This window comes from Artibeus jamaicensis, unplaced genomic scaffold (genome assembly GCF_021234435.1).
Source record: "Artibeus jamaicensis isolate MK-2021 breed Jamaican fruit bat unplaced genomic scaffold, CSHL_Jam_final contig_252, whole genome shotgun sequence".
Lineage (NCBI taxonomy): Eukaryota > Metazoa > Chordata > Mammalia > Chiroptera > Phyllostomidae > Artibeus > Artibeus jamaicensis.
The window spans coordinates 1,228,597-1,246,591 of record NW_026521538.1 but is presented as its reverse complement, the minus strand read 5'-3'; the positions used below and the strand labels follow the sequence as shown (position 1 = coordinate 1,246,591).

Below are 17,995 nucleotides of genomic sequence, written 5' to 3'. Positions count from 1 at the left end.
AGCTCGCCCACCATGGTAACTTACCATTTACTGCTTTGTCTACTTCCCTGTCTCACCCCCATCACCTCCCCCATATACGACCTGCACTTGGGTTCTTGTCCCTGGGATGCTTGTAAGGGAATCCTAATGAAGAGGCATGCAAACAAATATGCCTAAATGGTAGAGGGATGAAGGAGAGGGTGTGGATGGCACAGCTCCTTGTGGGGAGGCACTTGGGACAGGTGACTCCTAAAGAGCCCTGATGGACTTGCTAAGAAACTGTGGGAAGCAAAAGAAGGGAGGGAAGCAGGAGATACAGAAAGGGCAGTGGTTTGGAAGCCCAAACACCTGGGTTCGTGTCCTAGCTTTCAGACTTTCCGACTGTACAGCCTGGGACATTGGGTAAGTCATTTCCTTCTCTTTAGCTTCCTCATCTATAAAATGGGTATCATAATAATATATGTATGCATTGGTGCCTACATCATAATAATACATGGTAATATTCTCCTATAGCCTTATTGTGAGAATCAGCTGAAATAATACACAGGGAGCTACTTTGTAAACTCTAAAGCACTGTACTGACAAAACTCGTGGTAACTAGCATGCCAAGGTATTGCCGTCCTATTGGGTTAGATGTCAACAGTGCTAATCGGAGGTACAATGGCAAGCTTACACATGCCAGACACTTTTCTAAGTAATTTCTACTTATTAACTCATCTTATCCCCACAACAACTCAAGAGGAAGCTCCTGTTGTCATCCTCACTACACAGTTAGGACAACTGAGTCCAGGGGAGGCCAAGCCTCATGCTCATAAGTGGCAGAGCCGGAATCTGAACCCAGGGAGTCTTGTGCAGAGAGCCCAGGGAGCTTTAACCACTATTCAGTCCTACCACTAGCTGGACACTGGTCGCTGCTCAGTTTCCGTTATTAGCCTCTATGGGTCTGCCACTCATAGCGACTTTATCTAAATTCCTTCAGAGCTGTGCACACATTATACCTGCCCCACTGCTCCGAGTTCTGTCTTATGGTGCTTGTTGGCATGTTATGTGGCGCTTCCTTTTATTTTTGAGCTTTAAGGTGTTCCACAGATAGCTTCAGGCATTCGGGATCCAGTACACATCATAGTTCACGTCTCCCTTCTCCATAATGATCCGAAACGCGCCCCTCATGTCCTCTGGCTGGCTTTGTCTGTTTGGTCTGGCTTCATTTTATAACCCCTGCTGCTTCTGCCTGTTAGTTGCCCCTGTAAGAGTTTGCATACAGTGCTCCAAGGTGTGTGGTCATTGTGATTATTAGTTTTGTACAAGGTTTTAGTAATCTGGGGGAAATGTGCAGGATATTTTTAAAGCCCTTTAGAAGGAGATCTGATTTGACTTTTACCTAAAAGACTCTTTATCTCACAGTTTTTGCAGAAAAAACCCAAGAGCGGCCTGGGAATTTTTATGTTTCCTCTGAGAGCATCAAGAAAGGTGAGCCAGACGTTCTGGGCTTCCCTTTGTATGACCTGAACTTTGGGGGCAGCAGTGTTCACGTTTCAGTGATTCCCAGGTGTCGCAGCAACTTCACAGTTGGCCCAGAAAAACAGAGACGTCCAGGAGGTGCCTTGCGTGGGGCTGTCTGAGAATCCTGCGCTGACGGGAAAGGAAAAGGAGAGGAGATCAGGGTGCCCACGACTATTGTACAAACCAATCATACCAGGGATGTTAATACACTAGAAAATGTCTGTCGCCACAGACAAAAGTACAGTCTGAACGCTGACCAGGACAAACGTGGGCGGCCCAGCACCCAGTCTCCACCCAATGACACAGTGCCACCTTGCTTCCTGCTCACCCTCTCTTTTCTCACTAAAACTGTACATGAATTCAGCTCTTAATTAAAAGACGCTTTGCTTGCCATGGCATAACATTTTTCCTTTATTTCCAAAAGACTCTTTAAGAAAGTTCAAGGAGATGAGTGCTCTTTTCCTCTTGGTTAATTTCTTTGTGCTAAACAGAGGCATTCGGTATCAGCCCATTGATGATTCTGAAAAAATAGCAATAATACCATCTAAACATTGGGGGGCCTCCCAAAAGTCTTTGGTTGTAGATGAGAAGTGGTTGGCTTGGACATTGTCTTTTTCTCCCTACAGTTCATCTCCCAATACACTTTAAAGAAGGCAAACCTGGGTGTGAGGCCGCGAGTGTGGGCCAACAGATGAGTGAATAGCTGGGAAGACTGATAGATAAGCTTCTTTGAGTCTTTTTCAATAGCCACTGGGGAAGTCACCTCTCTTTTTCCTCTTGCATCTCCCTGAATCATCATGCCCAAGTTGGGTTCTCCTGGAGAAATATAGACTCAAAGATAGCCCTGCATGATTTTGAGCAGTGAAATGTCAAGTTGCCTTTCCATGTTCCAGATGCCCATCAGCTCTGCATATAGCTCGTTCCCCACAGAATTTGGTGGAGTCACAGCCTGGGGAGAGAGAGAGGTGGGCTTCCTATTTCCCTTCAACCTCCAAAGCAGAGAACTCTGAATTTGTAATGTGGAGGAGAGCTTGGCACAGACCAAGTAGAGCCAGTTGGGACCCAGCACCTAATTTACACCTGGTGACATTGGACTTGGGTCATAATTCCATGGGCATTCTAAGTCTCGGGCATTTCGTGCCCCCATCATTGTGCTCCATGCTGCTTGGAGGCAGGAAGGGTGGGGAGATCTGGGAGAGTGAGAGAAGCAGCTTGGTGAGACTTTCCTGTTTAATCTCTTCTGGGAGTGGATTTCAGCCTAAAGCAGTGGTTCTCAGTTGGGTGTGATTTTCTTCTCCCCCACCCACCCAGGACATTTGGCGACGTCTGGGACATTTTTGGTTGTCACAGCTGAGGAAGGGGGTGTTATCGGCATCTAGTAGGCAGGGGCCAGGGACGATACTATACATCCTGCAGTGCACAAGACAGTCCCCCCAACAAACAAAGAATTATCCGGTCCTAAATGTCAGTAGCCCCAGGTTGAGAGATGCTGGTCTAAAGGCCTCTCTGTGACTCAGGCTTCAAGGATTTTATTTACTTATCAGCAGATTTCTGACCTCCCTAAAGTGTTGTAGTCTTGTCTATGTTAGTGTAATACGCTTTGAAATTATTAGCTGCTTCCCTCTCTCTGGTTCCATGTCATCTGCCCCTGCGTTTTGTTCCTGTGTAATTGTTCTTTTGAGACACGTCCTCTTGAGCCCACAACCAGCCTTGTCAACCCCACTCATCTAGTCACCTCCCGGTGGGGGAGCTGTCAAGATGAATTTTGCCATTTTTTGCAGAGCCTGCTGTCAGACCGTGGAGAGACAGGCCCCAGTCAAGCATATATGACCCTTTCGCGGGGATGAAAACGCCAGGCCAGCGGCAGCTTATTACTCTCCAGGAGCAGGTGAAGCTGGGCATTGTCAACGTGGATGAAGCTGTGCTCCACTTCAAAGAGTGGCAGCTCAACCAGAAGAGGCGGTCTGAGTCTTTTCGCTTCCAGCAGGTAACTGGCTTGGGATGAATCTGTTTCATGTCTGTTGCTCTTAGACAGGAGTGGAGAGCGGGGTCCGCAGCTGTTTTCTTGTGGCTGTAACTGAGCAGCGGCTGGGACTGCGAACGTTAATTTGAGCGTTACTGTGAGTCAGTGCGCATGTGTATCTGTCACCTGTAGTCTGTAACCACCATGGCCCTCTGGCTGAGAGCTGGACGGCTTTGCTGGTTATTGCGAGGCTGGAGGTCAGGAACAAAGACTCAACTGTAAGCCCAAATTCTGCGGCTGTATACTTCTGCTTTCTAGCTTTTTTCTTCTCAGAGTCCCTCTCTGTACTCCCAGTGGCAAGACTCCTACAGAACTATCATACTTCAGAACTCAAAGAGAACTTGGAAAGCTCCCAAGAAATATGATTAAGTGAACAAAACAAGTCATAGATATAAAACCACCCAACTTAAAAAGCACACACAGTACTTCCAGTGTTTCCCTGCTGCTTCCTGAGCCAAGCTCAGTCTCTCAGTTACAGTCACCACCCAGTCAGCCTCTCCAGTCTGGGCTCTCTCAGGTGACCCTTCTGCCTGTCTGGATATGAGTTCCAGGGCCATTTTCCTCCGAATGCTCAGGTGCTTCACTTCCAGGTGGTTGTTGTTTATGGGCTAAAATAGCAACAAATTTCAACCCTCACATGTCTATTCAACATTTGATAAATGACTCTGATAGGCAAGACTGCAGGATTACAGACAGATGCAGGACCTGGTCTCTTGCCTTTCAAGGGTCACAGTACCTCTGAAGAGTGTGCACACAAACACACAGGAAGAGAGAGAGAGAGAGACAGTATATCCCAGTGCCAGATGGTGTGGGCAGCACTAAGGACTGGGCCAGTGTGGGGAGGCTTTAGGGAGAAGGTGAACCTTGACCCAGGCCTGCAACAGATTTATGGAGCGCAGTCAATGTCCTTCAAGGTCAGGGTAATTGTGTGAGAACACAATCTCAAAGGCAGGAATGTGTAGGGAATGTTTGTGAGCAGGTAACAGACTAGCTTGGCTAAGGGGCATACAAGGGGGAGCGCAGTGAGTATAAGGCTGGGTAGGAGCTGGGACCCAGTGGGGAGGGGAGACACTTTGTTGTGGACAGGGTGTGTCTATCTTTTCTTCAAGCACAACTTCTAAAAGTATTTGGATTTCTCTGGGAGTTGAATGCAAAGGTCCTCAGCCTCATTTGCATGTTGGAGGTGCTATTGCGTTGTCATGTATTTAACAAACAGCATAAAACCAGAAAGAAGCTCTGGTGCCTAGAGGGTATAATTCTGATGCAAACTTTAAAAACAAACTAATTTTTTTCCAGGAAAATCTTAAGCGGCTAAGAGATAGCATCACCCGAAGACAGAGAGAGAAGCAAAAATCAGGAAAGCAGGCAGGTATGTGGCTCCCTGGGGGTGCTGCCTTGTGAGGAACTCTGCTGCAATCTGTTGTCCTTGACTCCCCTTGCTGCTGGGGCCTGAGTGAGCAGACTGCTTGTCCAGCACCTGTCACCCTGATTACATATCTGGGTGCCCCACCAGACTCTGAGGTCCTTTTGGGCCTCAGCTTTGTCTTGTTAATTCTGTATGTCTTGTGCCTAGAACATAAGACATATCGGCAAGTGAATGAATGAATGGCTTGAACTCTGCATGGCTCTACCCTCCCACTCAAAGAGGAGGGTAATGCTTTCTCCCCAGGCACCAGCTCTCCCCGGGGCATCTAGGAAGATATGTTTTTTGAGCAGAGAAAGAGGAAAATCCCATGCACAGAGTATCTATTTTGATTCAAGCAGGAAATTGTGTCATCAGTATCCACATCACACACAACTTCAGAGGCCCAGGGCCTAGGCCTAGCAGGGCTCCTGCCCTGTGTTGTGGGGGTTCAATAGCAGGGCCATGAATTCCAGTTGTGCCCCTCTGTCCCCCTTGACCCATCTGCCCTCAGGTGCTACCCATGTGGCACTGTCATCCCTAAGTGGGGGAGGGGGCGTTTGCTCACCCTGCATATTCCCAGTGAGAAGCTGTGGCATGGTGAGTCTTCGTGGTTTACGCTGCTCGGCCTTATACACCGAGAGGAGCTGGGAAAAAAAGGCTTTCGGATCTGGAATGGAGCCTTATTATATAAAGAGTTAAGTTTGTGCATAAGTTCTGTAGCCTGTCTCCAACTGCCATCAATGGTTCAACTTCCCACGAACCTGGTCAGGCTGGTAACACTCTAATCTTCAAACAGGACATCTTCCTGCTGCACGCCTTGCTCATGCCTCTCCCTTCTCACCTGTATGAAAATGACTGGGCTGCAAACCCAGCGTGGCAGGCTCTCGCCAATGGGGCCTTTCTGTACCACTCTAGGCCATTGCGTTCCTCCCTCTTTTGAACATCTATAGAACTACTATCGCTCCATTCATCTGATACTTCTTTTTCTTCCTGCCTTTGATTGCTGTTACTTTTTTCCTTCATTCAAACCATCAACAGCTTCCAAGTGCAGCTTAAATCTGCTCATTCCTGACCATCTCTCACACCACAGCTGCAGCCAACCTGCCATCACCTTTCCCTGGACTAATGCAGGACCCTCTTCAGTCACCTCCCCATGTCCATTCATACTCTTCTACAGCCAATTCTACACACTACTGCCAAAGCCCTTTAAAAAATAATCCCTCCAGGGGCTCTTGTTCAAAACCCTTGCTCAAAATCCTCCAGGGCCTCTTGTCCCCCCTAGAGGAAAATCATACTCCTCACTGTGGCCTGCAAGGTCCCATGCGGTCTGATCCTTGAGCTTTCCCCCACTTTTCTCTCCACCCTGTGCTCTCTGGTCACAATGGACTCTTTTTCGTTGCTCCACCAAGCCAAGAACATTCTTCCCAGGACCTTTGCACTTGCTGTCCCCCCTTTGCTTCTTTTCCCACATCTTCACTGGCTGGCTCCTTTCATCCTTTAGTGCTTGCTGTAAGTTCTTAGTCCTCCTCAGAGAAGCCTCCTCCAGAGTAGCCTCCTGTGCCACCACTTACCCCCCTTTTCACACATTATACACTGCAGTCAGCTGAATCCCATGCGTGAAGCACAGGACATTGTTGGAGCTCAGGAAATCTTTGTGGGCATAGCTGATCTCAGGGAAATGTTTGGCGACATCATTTATTCAGTCCACAAATACTTATTAAGCATCAAGCACCCTGCCAAATAGGGATCTTAAAGATCCCAAAGATGCAACCTTCACCATCTGGTAGCTTACAAGTTAGTCTTCTATTTTTGAAGATCCATTTTCCCCAACCAGAGCCTGTCCCACAGTGCCTAGCGCAGTGTTTTGCATATAGCAGTAGCCTAGTGAATATTAATGATTTTGACTGTTTGGGAAAAGAGGGGTAGAGGCAGCAGGTTAGAGAGGGCATCCTTAGATGTTTCTGTGAGTGACTAGATTTTAAATGTATGTTGCCCTTAGTCAAGTTCACACTTGTCTGCCCTCCTGCTTGAGAGGAAGAGAAGGAGTAAAAGGCAGAAAATCAGGTTCAAGATCTGCAAGTCATCCTTGGATTGGACAATAGGGCTGCAGGTAGTGAAAAGACTGAAGTGCTTTTTAAAACTTGAGCACATGGACTCAAAGAAAGAAGCCTTAATTAAATAAAACATTCAAGCTTTTAAACACAGGCAGCTTCCAGAAAGCTGCAATTTGGTGATGCAGGAGGGGTAAGAGAGCTGGGCATTTAGACACCAGCTCCCAGGTCTTTGGTTGAGCCTTCTGGGGAGGGGTGCTTGTAATCTGGCTCCCGGAGAAAGCCTCAGCTGTTGGAAGTTGGACCCTGCACTATACAGCATGGCCCAAGGGCTCTAGAGCACCTACCAAGGAGAAGGCATTATGTATCCTTGAGTAAATATGATCTGTTAGTTAACTCCATAAAACTTAATTATATATATATAGTGACACACGAACTTGTAATTGCCTGTTCTAGGGATTTGCACACTGGGGTGCAGCAGAACTGCTGTGTGCGTGCTTGTGGGGGTAGGGGGTTGGAACGGGGTGGGGTGGTGAGGTGGGATACGGGGGCGTGGATTAGGACTGGGACTGGGTTTGAGGCCATTTACTCTATGTTGGCCATCACAGCTCCTTTAAAAGAATCTGTTTTGTACACTGAGCTTCTGCTTTCACTAGAGGAAAGAATTCTGCTTCATAACAAAACAAAACATTTAAAAAACACTGGCATGAGATGATATTGATCTACAGAAAAATTAGAGTTGACGAGTGGCATTTCTCTTTAGAGGACATTTTCAAGAAATGGAACTCACTCAAACATGAGGATTGCCTCTATTCATTTAGAAACCTCCTTTGCTCTAGAATAGAAAAACGATGATTCTTTTTCTTTAATTTGGGTTCGTACACTCAGGATAATTAAAAAATAAAAATTTATTCATTTAGCTTGCCAGTCTTTCTTCAGCATAGGGAGCTGTTTTGCCCTTATTGGGGTGGTGCAGTGTTGATGGTATAGGAAATCGGGGAGGGCTGGCACGGTGCCTGCCCTGTCGAACATGTTGGCCCCACAGAGAACACAATCAATATTTGTGTTCTGGGTGTGACTGTGGCCAGTCTGGGGCAGGATCAAGAGCAGCAGGCTGGGTCCCCGGAAACCTCATTTCTGATCTCTGCTTTGTCACTGAATCACTTTATAATGCAGGACAATTCCTTGAGCCACTCTGTGCCTCCATTCCCTCATCCATGATTACTACACATAACTTGTTTACTTAATGGAGAAGTAGCAGAGTTCAAAGGAGGTACAACAACACGTATGAACCCACTTTGGGAAAAGTCCTACAGAATCCAATAATGATATCTATTATTCCTGGAACTGTTCCTTTATTCGAAGACTATCAGGATATTATAGACATTTAGCCTGGCTCTACTTGATTTTCTTGAACCTTTGACTTCCTTTTTTCCCTTTATATTTTACTTTTCTTCTTCCTCAGACTGGTTGAGAGTAGACTGTTGCCTCCCTGAAGTGAGTGAAGCAGACGGGAACTTCTCTTTAAAATGTTGTTGTTTTAAAAATATGCTGGCTCAAAGCTGAGGGGTAAGAAAGTATGACAGCCTTTGGGGCTCTGAGAACCTGTGGGCTCACACCCATGTGCAGGTACACCAGCTAGTCTCTGCCCTTGTAGCTCCAAGAGTGAGTGGGTGCTCCCACTGCTCAGCTGTAACCGAGAGAGCCCAAGGATGGGAAAAACACCAGTTACACAGAGGCCTGGAAAGCTGGTGTAGCACTAGGACCAGATGCTGCACTTGAAACTAGAGGCTCTAGAATGAGGGGGGCTTGTGCCTGCAGAAGCCAGCGATGCACTCTTTTGTCATTCTCTGTGCAGAATGTTTACCATGCACCTGGTGTACACTGTTCTCACCCCTGCTCCTTCATACCCTCTTAGCTTTTGCATTTACCCTTATTGGCAGACTTCTGGCTTCCACAAGCGTGGTTCCCTCTACCCCTGGACTCCCTGAACTTCCTGCTATGCCCATCCCATGGAAGAGCAGGGTGGAGGAGGAAGTGGTATCTTGAAGATAAAAGCCACATATACAGAGCTGACACCTCCCCCCAGAGGCCCAGTCTCAGGGCAGCTAAGGGAGCTCACCTGGCTTTCACTCTTCCCCAGGCAGGAAGCTGATGTGCTACGCACAGATATGTTATTCTGTTCTTATAGCAGGAGTTTTCTGGCCATAGAACCCATGGGTGGAAATCTAGGGAGGGAAAAGACCAACCACTGGACAGGGCTACGTCAACAAAGAGATCAGGTCAGTGCTTTGCAAGGCAAAGAAACGATCTGTCTGTCTGAATCTGTGGGGTCTAAGGTCTAAGGCCGCCCATCAGTTTTGGAAGTCAGAAAATCTTTCACAGGCCCAATGGACCTCCTTTCATGACCCTCTGGGTCATTGCTGTCAGTTCTGGACCACCCACCCACCATCCATCATTTATTCAGGGACTGAGAGCTAGTGTGAGCGGTGGTGAAGAGCCTGGAGTTCGGAGCCTGGTTCGAATTCCAGCTGTCCCGCTTACCAGGTGTTTAATAAAGGCATGCTGCATCACTTCCCTGCATCTTAGTTTCTGTTGGGAAGGATGGCAGTTGTATTTGTTTCATGATGTTGGGAGCTTTCAGGGAGCTAAACATATGGCTGCTCCTAGAATTCTGCCTGCTTCACCAGATAACCTGTTATTAGGTTCAGTGATGCTCATACCACCTCCTCAGAAAGGGACGTAATTCAGAGAGGTTGGCTGAGTGCCTCCCATTCAGCAGCTGGAGCCCCACGCCTTTCCCTAACCCAACATTCTTTCCACCACCTGGTAGGGAAACATTTCTCTGCTCTTTCTGACCTCCCCCATCTCTCGCTTCTGTCCCCCAACATTTGTCTCAGAGGATTCTGTGGAGTTCCGGTGCTGAATTGGGCAGACCCTTGTCCTTTCCCCCTCCTCCTTCCCTCCTCTTTTCTCTCTCCTCTCCCCTCTCTTGCCCTTCCCTTTCCTCCGGGTACCCTCCAGATTCTGGTGAGGGAGGCAGGTGGGAAGAAGCAGCGAAGCAGTTTGGTAGATGGCAGTCCCTAGTGCCTTGAAGCTTATCTCTTTTTCGTCTAATTCCAGCCTTGGAGATCACCGTGCCAATTCGGCACTCACAGCACCTGCCCGGGAAGGTGGAGTTTGGAGTCTATGAGAGTGGCCCCAGGAAAAGCGTCTTCCCCCCAAGGACTGAGCTAAGACGAGGAGACTGGAAGACAGACAGTACCTCCAGCACAGCAAGTGAGCAAGCTGACAAGCCGGGGCACTTGTGCGGTGCCATCACAGCTGGACTCCATGCTGTTACGAGTCCAGCCCATCTCAGTGGGAGCCTGATTTGGGTTTGGGAGGTGTAAGAAATGGGGAACATTTCACCTGTGAGTTTTGCCTTTTTTCAGGGACCAAAGATCCATTACAAAAATATCCATTGAAGGCAGATCACTTGATAATTATTACTCTATCTCTTTTATAGGGAGAAAAACCTAGTCAAATACCAGTTAACATTTATTGAGCATTTCCTACATGCTAAGTCTCTCCTACAGATCCTGTGATTGTCACAGTGATTCTATGGGAGGAGACTGGACACTAAGTGCCTTGCCCTCATTAAATAGCTCATAAGTGGTAGGACTGAGGTTTGAACTCAGGCAGACTGGATCCAGGGCCAAGACTTTGGCCATTATTCTTTTTGCTTCCTCAGCTGTGTTAAAGAGAGAGAAAGGTCACAAAGTCAGAAGCCTTAGAAAACAATGGACTCAAATTTGAGAATTCCAACAATGTAGGTTGAGGATTTAATTAGGGAATGTCTTCCTTTTGGCTTGAAGGCTTGAATAGGAGTCTGATTGCAGCAGACAATGTGCGCTGATGTGCAGGCAGGAGCTGGGGACTCTGTTTCCACATCCACCGCAGTGTTAGCTGGCTGCACCACCCACGTGGATTGAGTTTCCTCCCTTTCATACATTTTAGTGTTATCAAAACAGCTCAGAGTGCCATAAAAGAGCAAGAGACAAGCTGAATTTCAGGATTTGTCTCCTTAAATGTCAGGCTTTGGATGTTGGAGCAGGGAGGGCATCCAACCCAAGGAGTCTTAGTCTTTTCTGCATCCCAGACCAACCTTTGAGGATCTGATATGTGTGCTGGATGCACTTTCCTGAAAAAATGCACACGCACGTGTGTGTACACAGGCACACACACACTTCGGCTCATCCATGGACTTAGGCCAAGAACCTCTGAACTAGTCTCCATCCTCACTTTATACAGAGAGTATTTGTAACCTGGAAAGGGAAGGAGTTTTGCCCAAGGTCACACAGCCAGTGAGTGGCAAAATGGGAGTAGAATCCAGCGCCTCTCAGGTTATAACATTCCAGCCACTATTACCTGTCAAAACAGACCCAAAGCATGCCACATGGCCATGTGGGAAGTCTAGACTGGACAGAGGAGAAAACTTCCCTTTACACGATGGGTGTGATAATGTATATCTAAAAATCCCCTTGAGGCAATTAAGAGAACTCTGACATGTTAAAAAATGGGAAAGGTTTTTCCAGCGATCCTAAGTGACTGAGGAGGCAAGGGACATGTGGCCCATCTCTCAGATGTTGCGTGGAGGAGAGGAGTGGCACACCCCCCCTGAGGGTGTGGGCAGTGTGTTCCAGGTTTGGAGGAGGGAATTTTAACGAAGCAAATGCAAAGTCCTCATTTCAGTGTGGATTGATTTCAAAGGCTTTGTGCGTGTGTTATACTTTGAGTTAGCTTGGGGTGAGAACTGAATGGAAAGCACCAACTGTGCTTCTCACCTTGCGCAGTGGCTTATTGTCTCAGAATGCCTAGCTTATCTGGTTAGCAAATGTTATTAAATGGCAACCCAGAGAACAGTGGGTTGTACTCTGCCCTGTGGCTGTAGACTGCATCTGGTCCCTGTTACACGGTTTCCGTTATCTGTTGCTGTCTAACAAACCACCCCAAATGGGGAGGCTTGAAACCACCATCATCTATGCCTGATCGTAAACTTACTGGGGATGGTTTTCTCCACTCCATGTGGGTTAGTCACTCAAGATACTATGTTCAGCAGTAAGCTTGTCTTGGGCTGGAACATCCAAGGTGGCCTGTCATCCTTCAGCACTTCTCTATGTGTGGCCTCCATCCGTAGCCTAAACTTCTTATATAATAACCAGATCCATAAAGGGAACATCCCCGAAGGACAAGCCCCAACGTACGAGTGCTTATTGAGCAGGGAGAGAGAGTGAGAATGGCCGAGCTCTGACGCTCTGCTGCCTTTTAACCCTCAAAGTCACTCCTGAAAACAGCACTATTTCTATTATAACGTAGCTGTCACATCTTGGGAACCACAGAAAAACAATTGTAGGCTAAATCTGGTTATAGCTGAAATTTCAAACTCCAGCATAGTGATGTTATGCCTAAGAGAACACAAGTTACGTTACAGAAAGACTGTTGACTTTTTCCTAGATTATCTGATCCAAATTTCTTTTCTTTTTTTCAAGAGATTCTATTTATTTATTTTTAGAGAGAAGGGAAGGGAAGAAGAGAGGAAAACATCAATGTGTGGTTGCCTGTCATGCACCCCCTACTGGGGACCTGGCCCACAACTTAGGCATGTGCCCTGACTGGGAATCGAACTGGTGACCCTTTGGTTCACATGTTGGCACTCAATCCACTGAGCTATGCTAGCTAGGGCTGACTGAAGCTTCTTAAGGATCATATATTTGGTCATTTTTGGCTATCGTTCATTCCTCCACCAAACACTGAGGACCACCCTGTGCATACTGAGTTAGACTGTGTACTGGAGACATAACAGTGAAGAAGAAATGGGTCCTGTCTTCAAGCTGATAGTAATGGAGGAGAGAAAGTACAAAAACAGCATGAGTTAGATGCTCGTCTGAGCCTTCTTCCCTGGTGACAGAAGCCTGGTGGTGGGGGGCATTGCCCTTTTCCCCACTGACAAGACTGAAGATGAGGCAGGCTGAGGCCTCTACCAACTGTGCAGTCCAGAGGGGGTGCAAGTGGCCAGCCTGGAGAGGGGAGAGGCCAGGGCAGCCAATCCAGGGAGCCAAGGTTCAACACCACACACTAGGGGGTAAAGATTTAAAAACACCAAGGGAAGGGACAATGGGAGCTGGGGGTGTGAATTCTTAGGGTCTGGAGCTAGTACCTGGGCAGTTTTTTGCTTCCTCCTAGTGGGTAACCTTCAGCACAAAGCTCGTTCATGGTGAGGAAGTGGAGTGAGCAACAATGAATGACACGGGAGGCTTGGCCACTCAGGGATGGGAGCCCATGGTGGGCGGGGTTACCTCCATCTGGGGGAATTTGGAAAGGTTTCCACAGCATTTGTCCTGAGTGCTGGAGACTGAGGAGGCTTTAGACTTGTGGATAGGGGGTGGGTTGGGGGGCCTTCTGGCAGAGTGGACAGTATTATATGTGGGTAACTGCGTAGGAAGGAACAGGGTCACGTGCTCCTTAATAAACAAACTCTGAATCTCCTGGTTTCTAGAAATATTTTGACATATTATTTTAACTTGTAAAATCTTCCCCTGAGAAATAATCCAAAATTATAATCTTAATGTGCTCTATCTAAGTGAACATCTAAATTAATTATGTCAAAGTTGATACCACATTGAAGTCAAAACTAAGACCATTTACCTATAAACTAATTTGATGAGGAGCTGTTTAAGTGGAAATTGAGCAAACACCTGGCAATAGTGTTAATGGCAATATTGGTAAATTAACGTTAAAATGTCCTTGTGTGATTTGGTTGCCAGCTGTTCCTCCCTCTTCACTGCTGCATCACCATGTGCTTATGCTGGTGCCGTGCTGTGCTGTCCAGGATGATAGCCACTGGCCACACGTGGCTATCTACATTTAAGTTAATTAACAATTAGGAAAAGGTCAAATTTAGTTCCTTTGTGGCACTAGCCATATTTCACACTAGCTCCCATATTGGACAACATACAATAGAACATTTCCAGAAAGTTCCATCAGATAGTGCCACTCTGACGATATATGTGATAAATCTGCAGTTCAAAAGCCTCGAGCACCTAAACACACAGCCACGGTTTCTACCATGAGTGTAAAGTATATTTTTGAACTTGTGCTTTGCATTTTGTTTTGTGTCAAACTGGCCCCTTATTAGGAGATGTATATACGTGTGTGATACACGCACATATTTGATATGATTTCTAAATAAATAAAAAACTTCAGCTTCAAAATTTGCAGCTTTTGGGAGACTGACGGGCTCCCTACTGTGCTAACGAGGCATCTTATTGGCTCTTAGAAACAGCCCCGAACAAGTGAGAAACTGCGTATCTCTTCTTGCCTGTCTGTCACATCAGAGCACTAGTATCAGACGGGATTTTCAAAGGGGTTGGACAATCACGTTTTTAAAGCACACAGTGTGTGGGAAGCCCTCAGTAAATAGTAGCTGTAAAGCAAAATATATAATAAAAAGGTGAACCATTTTGTTTTATACTGAAAAAAAAGACGGCAGCATTTTGAAGACTCCCAGATTCACAGCTTATGCGCTGGTGCTATTGGTAAAAATATGAGCTAGACTTGTGCATTGTATTTTAGCCTGAGAGACTCTCTGGCCTTGCTGACTTTCCTTGTTCTCTTCAGGCAGTGCCAGTAACCGATCCAGCACCCGGAGCCTCCTCAGTGTGAGCAGCGGGATGGAGGGGGACAATGAGGTGAGAGCTGGAACCCTGCCCCCACTGGTCTTGTCCTAGAGGTCATTTCATTGCAAGAAACAGACATCCAGGTGAAAGAAGCTAGGCACAAAGGGTCACACACTGCAGGATTCCAGTTATATGAAATGCCCAGAATAGGTAGATCCATGGAGACAGAAAGCAAATTGGTGGTTGCCAGGGGCTGGGTGGGGAAAGGAGGAAATGAGGAGAAATGGCTCAGTGGGTACAGTGTCTCCTTTTGGGGCGATGAAAATGATTTGGGACTAGATAGAGGCAGTTAGTGGTTGTACAATATTGTGACTGTACTAAATGCCACTGAGCCATCAGCTTTATAGTGGTTACATTGATGTCATATGAATTTTATCTCAATAAAAAGAGGGAGGGAGTTAGAGAGGAAGGGAGGGGAGGAAGGAGGAATAGAAATCCACTCAGGCTAGTTTTAGCCAAAGGGGCGTCTGTGAGAAGGAGCCAGGTGAGTCTCAGGGAGTCCGGGGACAGTGATCACAGTTCAGGGCCTGGATCGGGAGTGGGGAGACACGCCAGAGCTGGTGCCCCAGTCTGTCTTTCTTGGGGCCACAAACTCTTTCGTCTGTGCTGCTCGGTGCATATCTGCTCTCTGCTCTCAAACTATCCCGGCCTTTCCTGCCTCTCCACGTGCATCACAGCAAACAGTCCCCTGAGGGCCTCGAGGCCTCCCAGTAGAGGACGGCTGGCTGCCTTAGGCTGAGGCCCAGTTTGGATCATGGTTCTATCCTGACCCAGGGACCGGGGGCAGGGGAGAGGGGGAGGGGGCAATGAGAGGGGGTCACCCAGGAGACTCCCTGGGAAAGGGTCCTAGGGTGGGCAGCCCCTCCAGCGCACACTGTATTGCCCTATGACTGACAACCACTCACCGTTCTGTTGTCCCCAGAGGGACTTTTGTTTAAAACCAAAATTTCTCCGGCTCTATCTGGTTTCACAGAGCAGTACTTCTCAAACTTTAATGTGCATCAGAATTACTTAGGATCTTGTTAAAATGCAGGTTCTGACTGAGCAGGAACCTGAGGGCCTGTATTTTTCACAAGCTCACAAGTAATGTTGACCTTGAAGGCCCACAGACTGCACTCTGAGTAGCAAGGACCGTTAACGATAACATGGCCTAATTGTCTCCTTCAAGGCTCTGGGAGCTGATGGAGAGCTGCCCTGGCTTTGCTCTGTTGATGATCAGTTTGTGAATAAAACCTTCAGCAAAGCCTGAGGAGGGCTGAGGGTCTTGGGGAAAGTGGTGTCCATGTGCTGGTTGTTGCATGTGATTTTCACCTGTCCTTCTCATGTGTGTTGCTGTAGGATAATGAAGTCCCTGAGGTTACTCGAAGTCGGAGTCCTGCCCCCCCACAAGTGGAGGCAGCACCCCCTCCGCCCATCGAGAGGCCCCCCCGGGTGCCCCCCCGAGCTGCCTCACAGAGGTAACATGGACCCTGATTGGAAAGTTTTCCTCACTCTCTAAATTTCAGGGGGGAGTAGGGTTTGGGGACATCTAAAATGACCTAAGGATGCATTCAGGGCTAACTGAAATGCCTACTTTTGACATATTTTAGTGGGGACTCTTCGTTCATTTAAGTGATGCTTTATTTAGTTGCATGCACTCTTAATAGCAAATGAAATATTTCATCAATGAAATAATTGGCAAACATCAACTTTTTGAATAATTTTTATTTATTTGGTTAGAACCTGGCTCCCTACTAACTAAGTCCCCTGGCTGTATTGTGGGGATAGTGCCTTTGGGGACCAGGAGACAAGGAGGAGTTGGGAATGGAAATGAAGGTGAGAGGCAGTGTGGTATGGGGGTGAGTGAGGAGCATGGCCCCGGCACCGCACTGCCTGGGGACGAGTCACTGGCAGTCACTTGTGAACGTGGATGAATTATTTAACATTCATGTGCCTCGGCTGAGTTTAACTCCGCCCCTGTCTTCCTCGCAGCTCTCACACCCAGCGTGTCTCCAGGCCCTGTCCGTCCTGCTGCCCTTTTGGCTCTCACATGCACGCCCCCCTCCATCTGCCAGTACCCAAGTTCATCCACACAGGCCCATATTTACCTCCTGCCTCCACTTGGTCCCTCCTCCATGCTGTAAGCAGAGTGTAGAAATATCTGATGATGTCACTTCCCGAAATAAAAGCCTTCAAATTTAATTCTGTATTTTTAGCATGCTCTGGCCCCATCTAGCCTCAGGTCCCACCCCCTCCTGTATGCACCAATGCTCCACCTTTTAAGAATTCCCAGGGAGCTGTGCCAGTTTGGACTGTGTCTTTGCTCAATCTGTTCCTTTTGCATGAAATGCTGTCTTCCTATCCCCTTTCAATCTCTGCCTCGAAAACTCCCACGCAACCTTTAGGCCTCAGCTCAAATATCACCTCCTCTGTGAAGCCTTCCCTGACGTTCCTACGTGAATCTTCTTTTGATTCCCCAGACACCTCTATTATGATCCATCCACATTGCGGCTCTTGTTTATATATCTGTCTCCTCAAGTGGATGGTGAACCTCAGGAGAATAGAAACTGTTTTTGATTAAAAAATTTTTATTTGCTCTGGCTGAGGTGGCTCAGTGTATTGAGTGCTGGCCTGCAAACCAAAAGGTCCTGGGTTGTGGGCCAGGTCCCCAGTAGGGGGCATGTGAGAAGCAACCACAAATTGATGATTTTCTCTCTCTCTTTCTCTCTCCCTTTCCCTCTCTAAAAATAAATAGATAACATTTTTTTTAAAAAGAAAAAATATTTTTTGCTACTATCACCAGTGCTTAGCACTAACTATAACTGGAACATATTAGCAATTTAGCAAATATTTATATTTATCATGTAAATGCATGGATGGATGGATTGGTACTGCTTGGTTTGGCCTACCTACCTGTTAAACAGTTAGATATCAAGTCATCTACTGCAGTGCAGGTGGGTTATAGATTAGGAAAGGGGCTTCACCCTTCCTCCTGTTGTAAGTTCCCAGGGAAGGCAGGTGGTGACAAGACAGGAGCAGATGCACTCTGTCTTTGAATAGCATTTCTCTTGTTCCTTATTCCCTGGAGGGTGGGCATCGGGCAATGTCATCCTCTTCATAGGTGAGGTCCTGCAGGTTGAAGGGGGAAAAAGCCAATTCTTGCCCATCCATTGCCCCTTTGTTTTTGAACTTATTTTGCCATAGACTAGTGATTTGCCAGTCACTAACAACCTATATACTCCCCTTTAAGGCATAGCCTAGGTATAGCCTAATCAGAACAGGCTTCTGGAAGCCTCCTGCAGTACCAGGGTTAACCCTTCAGCTGCTGACTAGTAAA

The 17,995-nt window shown here is 47.2% G+C and overlaps 1 protein-coding gene across 2 annotated transcripts in view; it reads left to right on the top strand.

Moving 5' to 3' along the window:
* Positions 1–17,995, top strand: part of PIK3AP1 (phosphoinositide-3-kinase adaptor protein 1) — a 94,240-nt gene that overhangs the window by 71,759 nt on the left and 4,486 nt on the right. For both annotated transcript variants that reach the window (XM_037138918.2, XM_053662460.1), the window contains 6 exons: positions 1,384–1,449; positions 3,264–3,469; positions 4,802–4,874; positions 10,085–10,240; positions 14,621–14,691; positions 16,018–16,136. In XM_037138918.2, the coding sequence (XP_036994813.2) occupies positions 1,384–1,449; positions 3,264–3,469; positions 4,802–4,874; positions 10,085–10,240; positions 14,621–14,691; positions 16,018–16,136 (691 nt within the window). The remainder of the gene's footprint in view (positions 1–1,383; positions 1,450–3,263; positions 3,470–4,801; positions 4,875–10,084; positions 10,241–14,620; positions 14,692–16,017; positions 16,137–17,995) is intronic.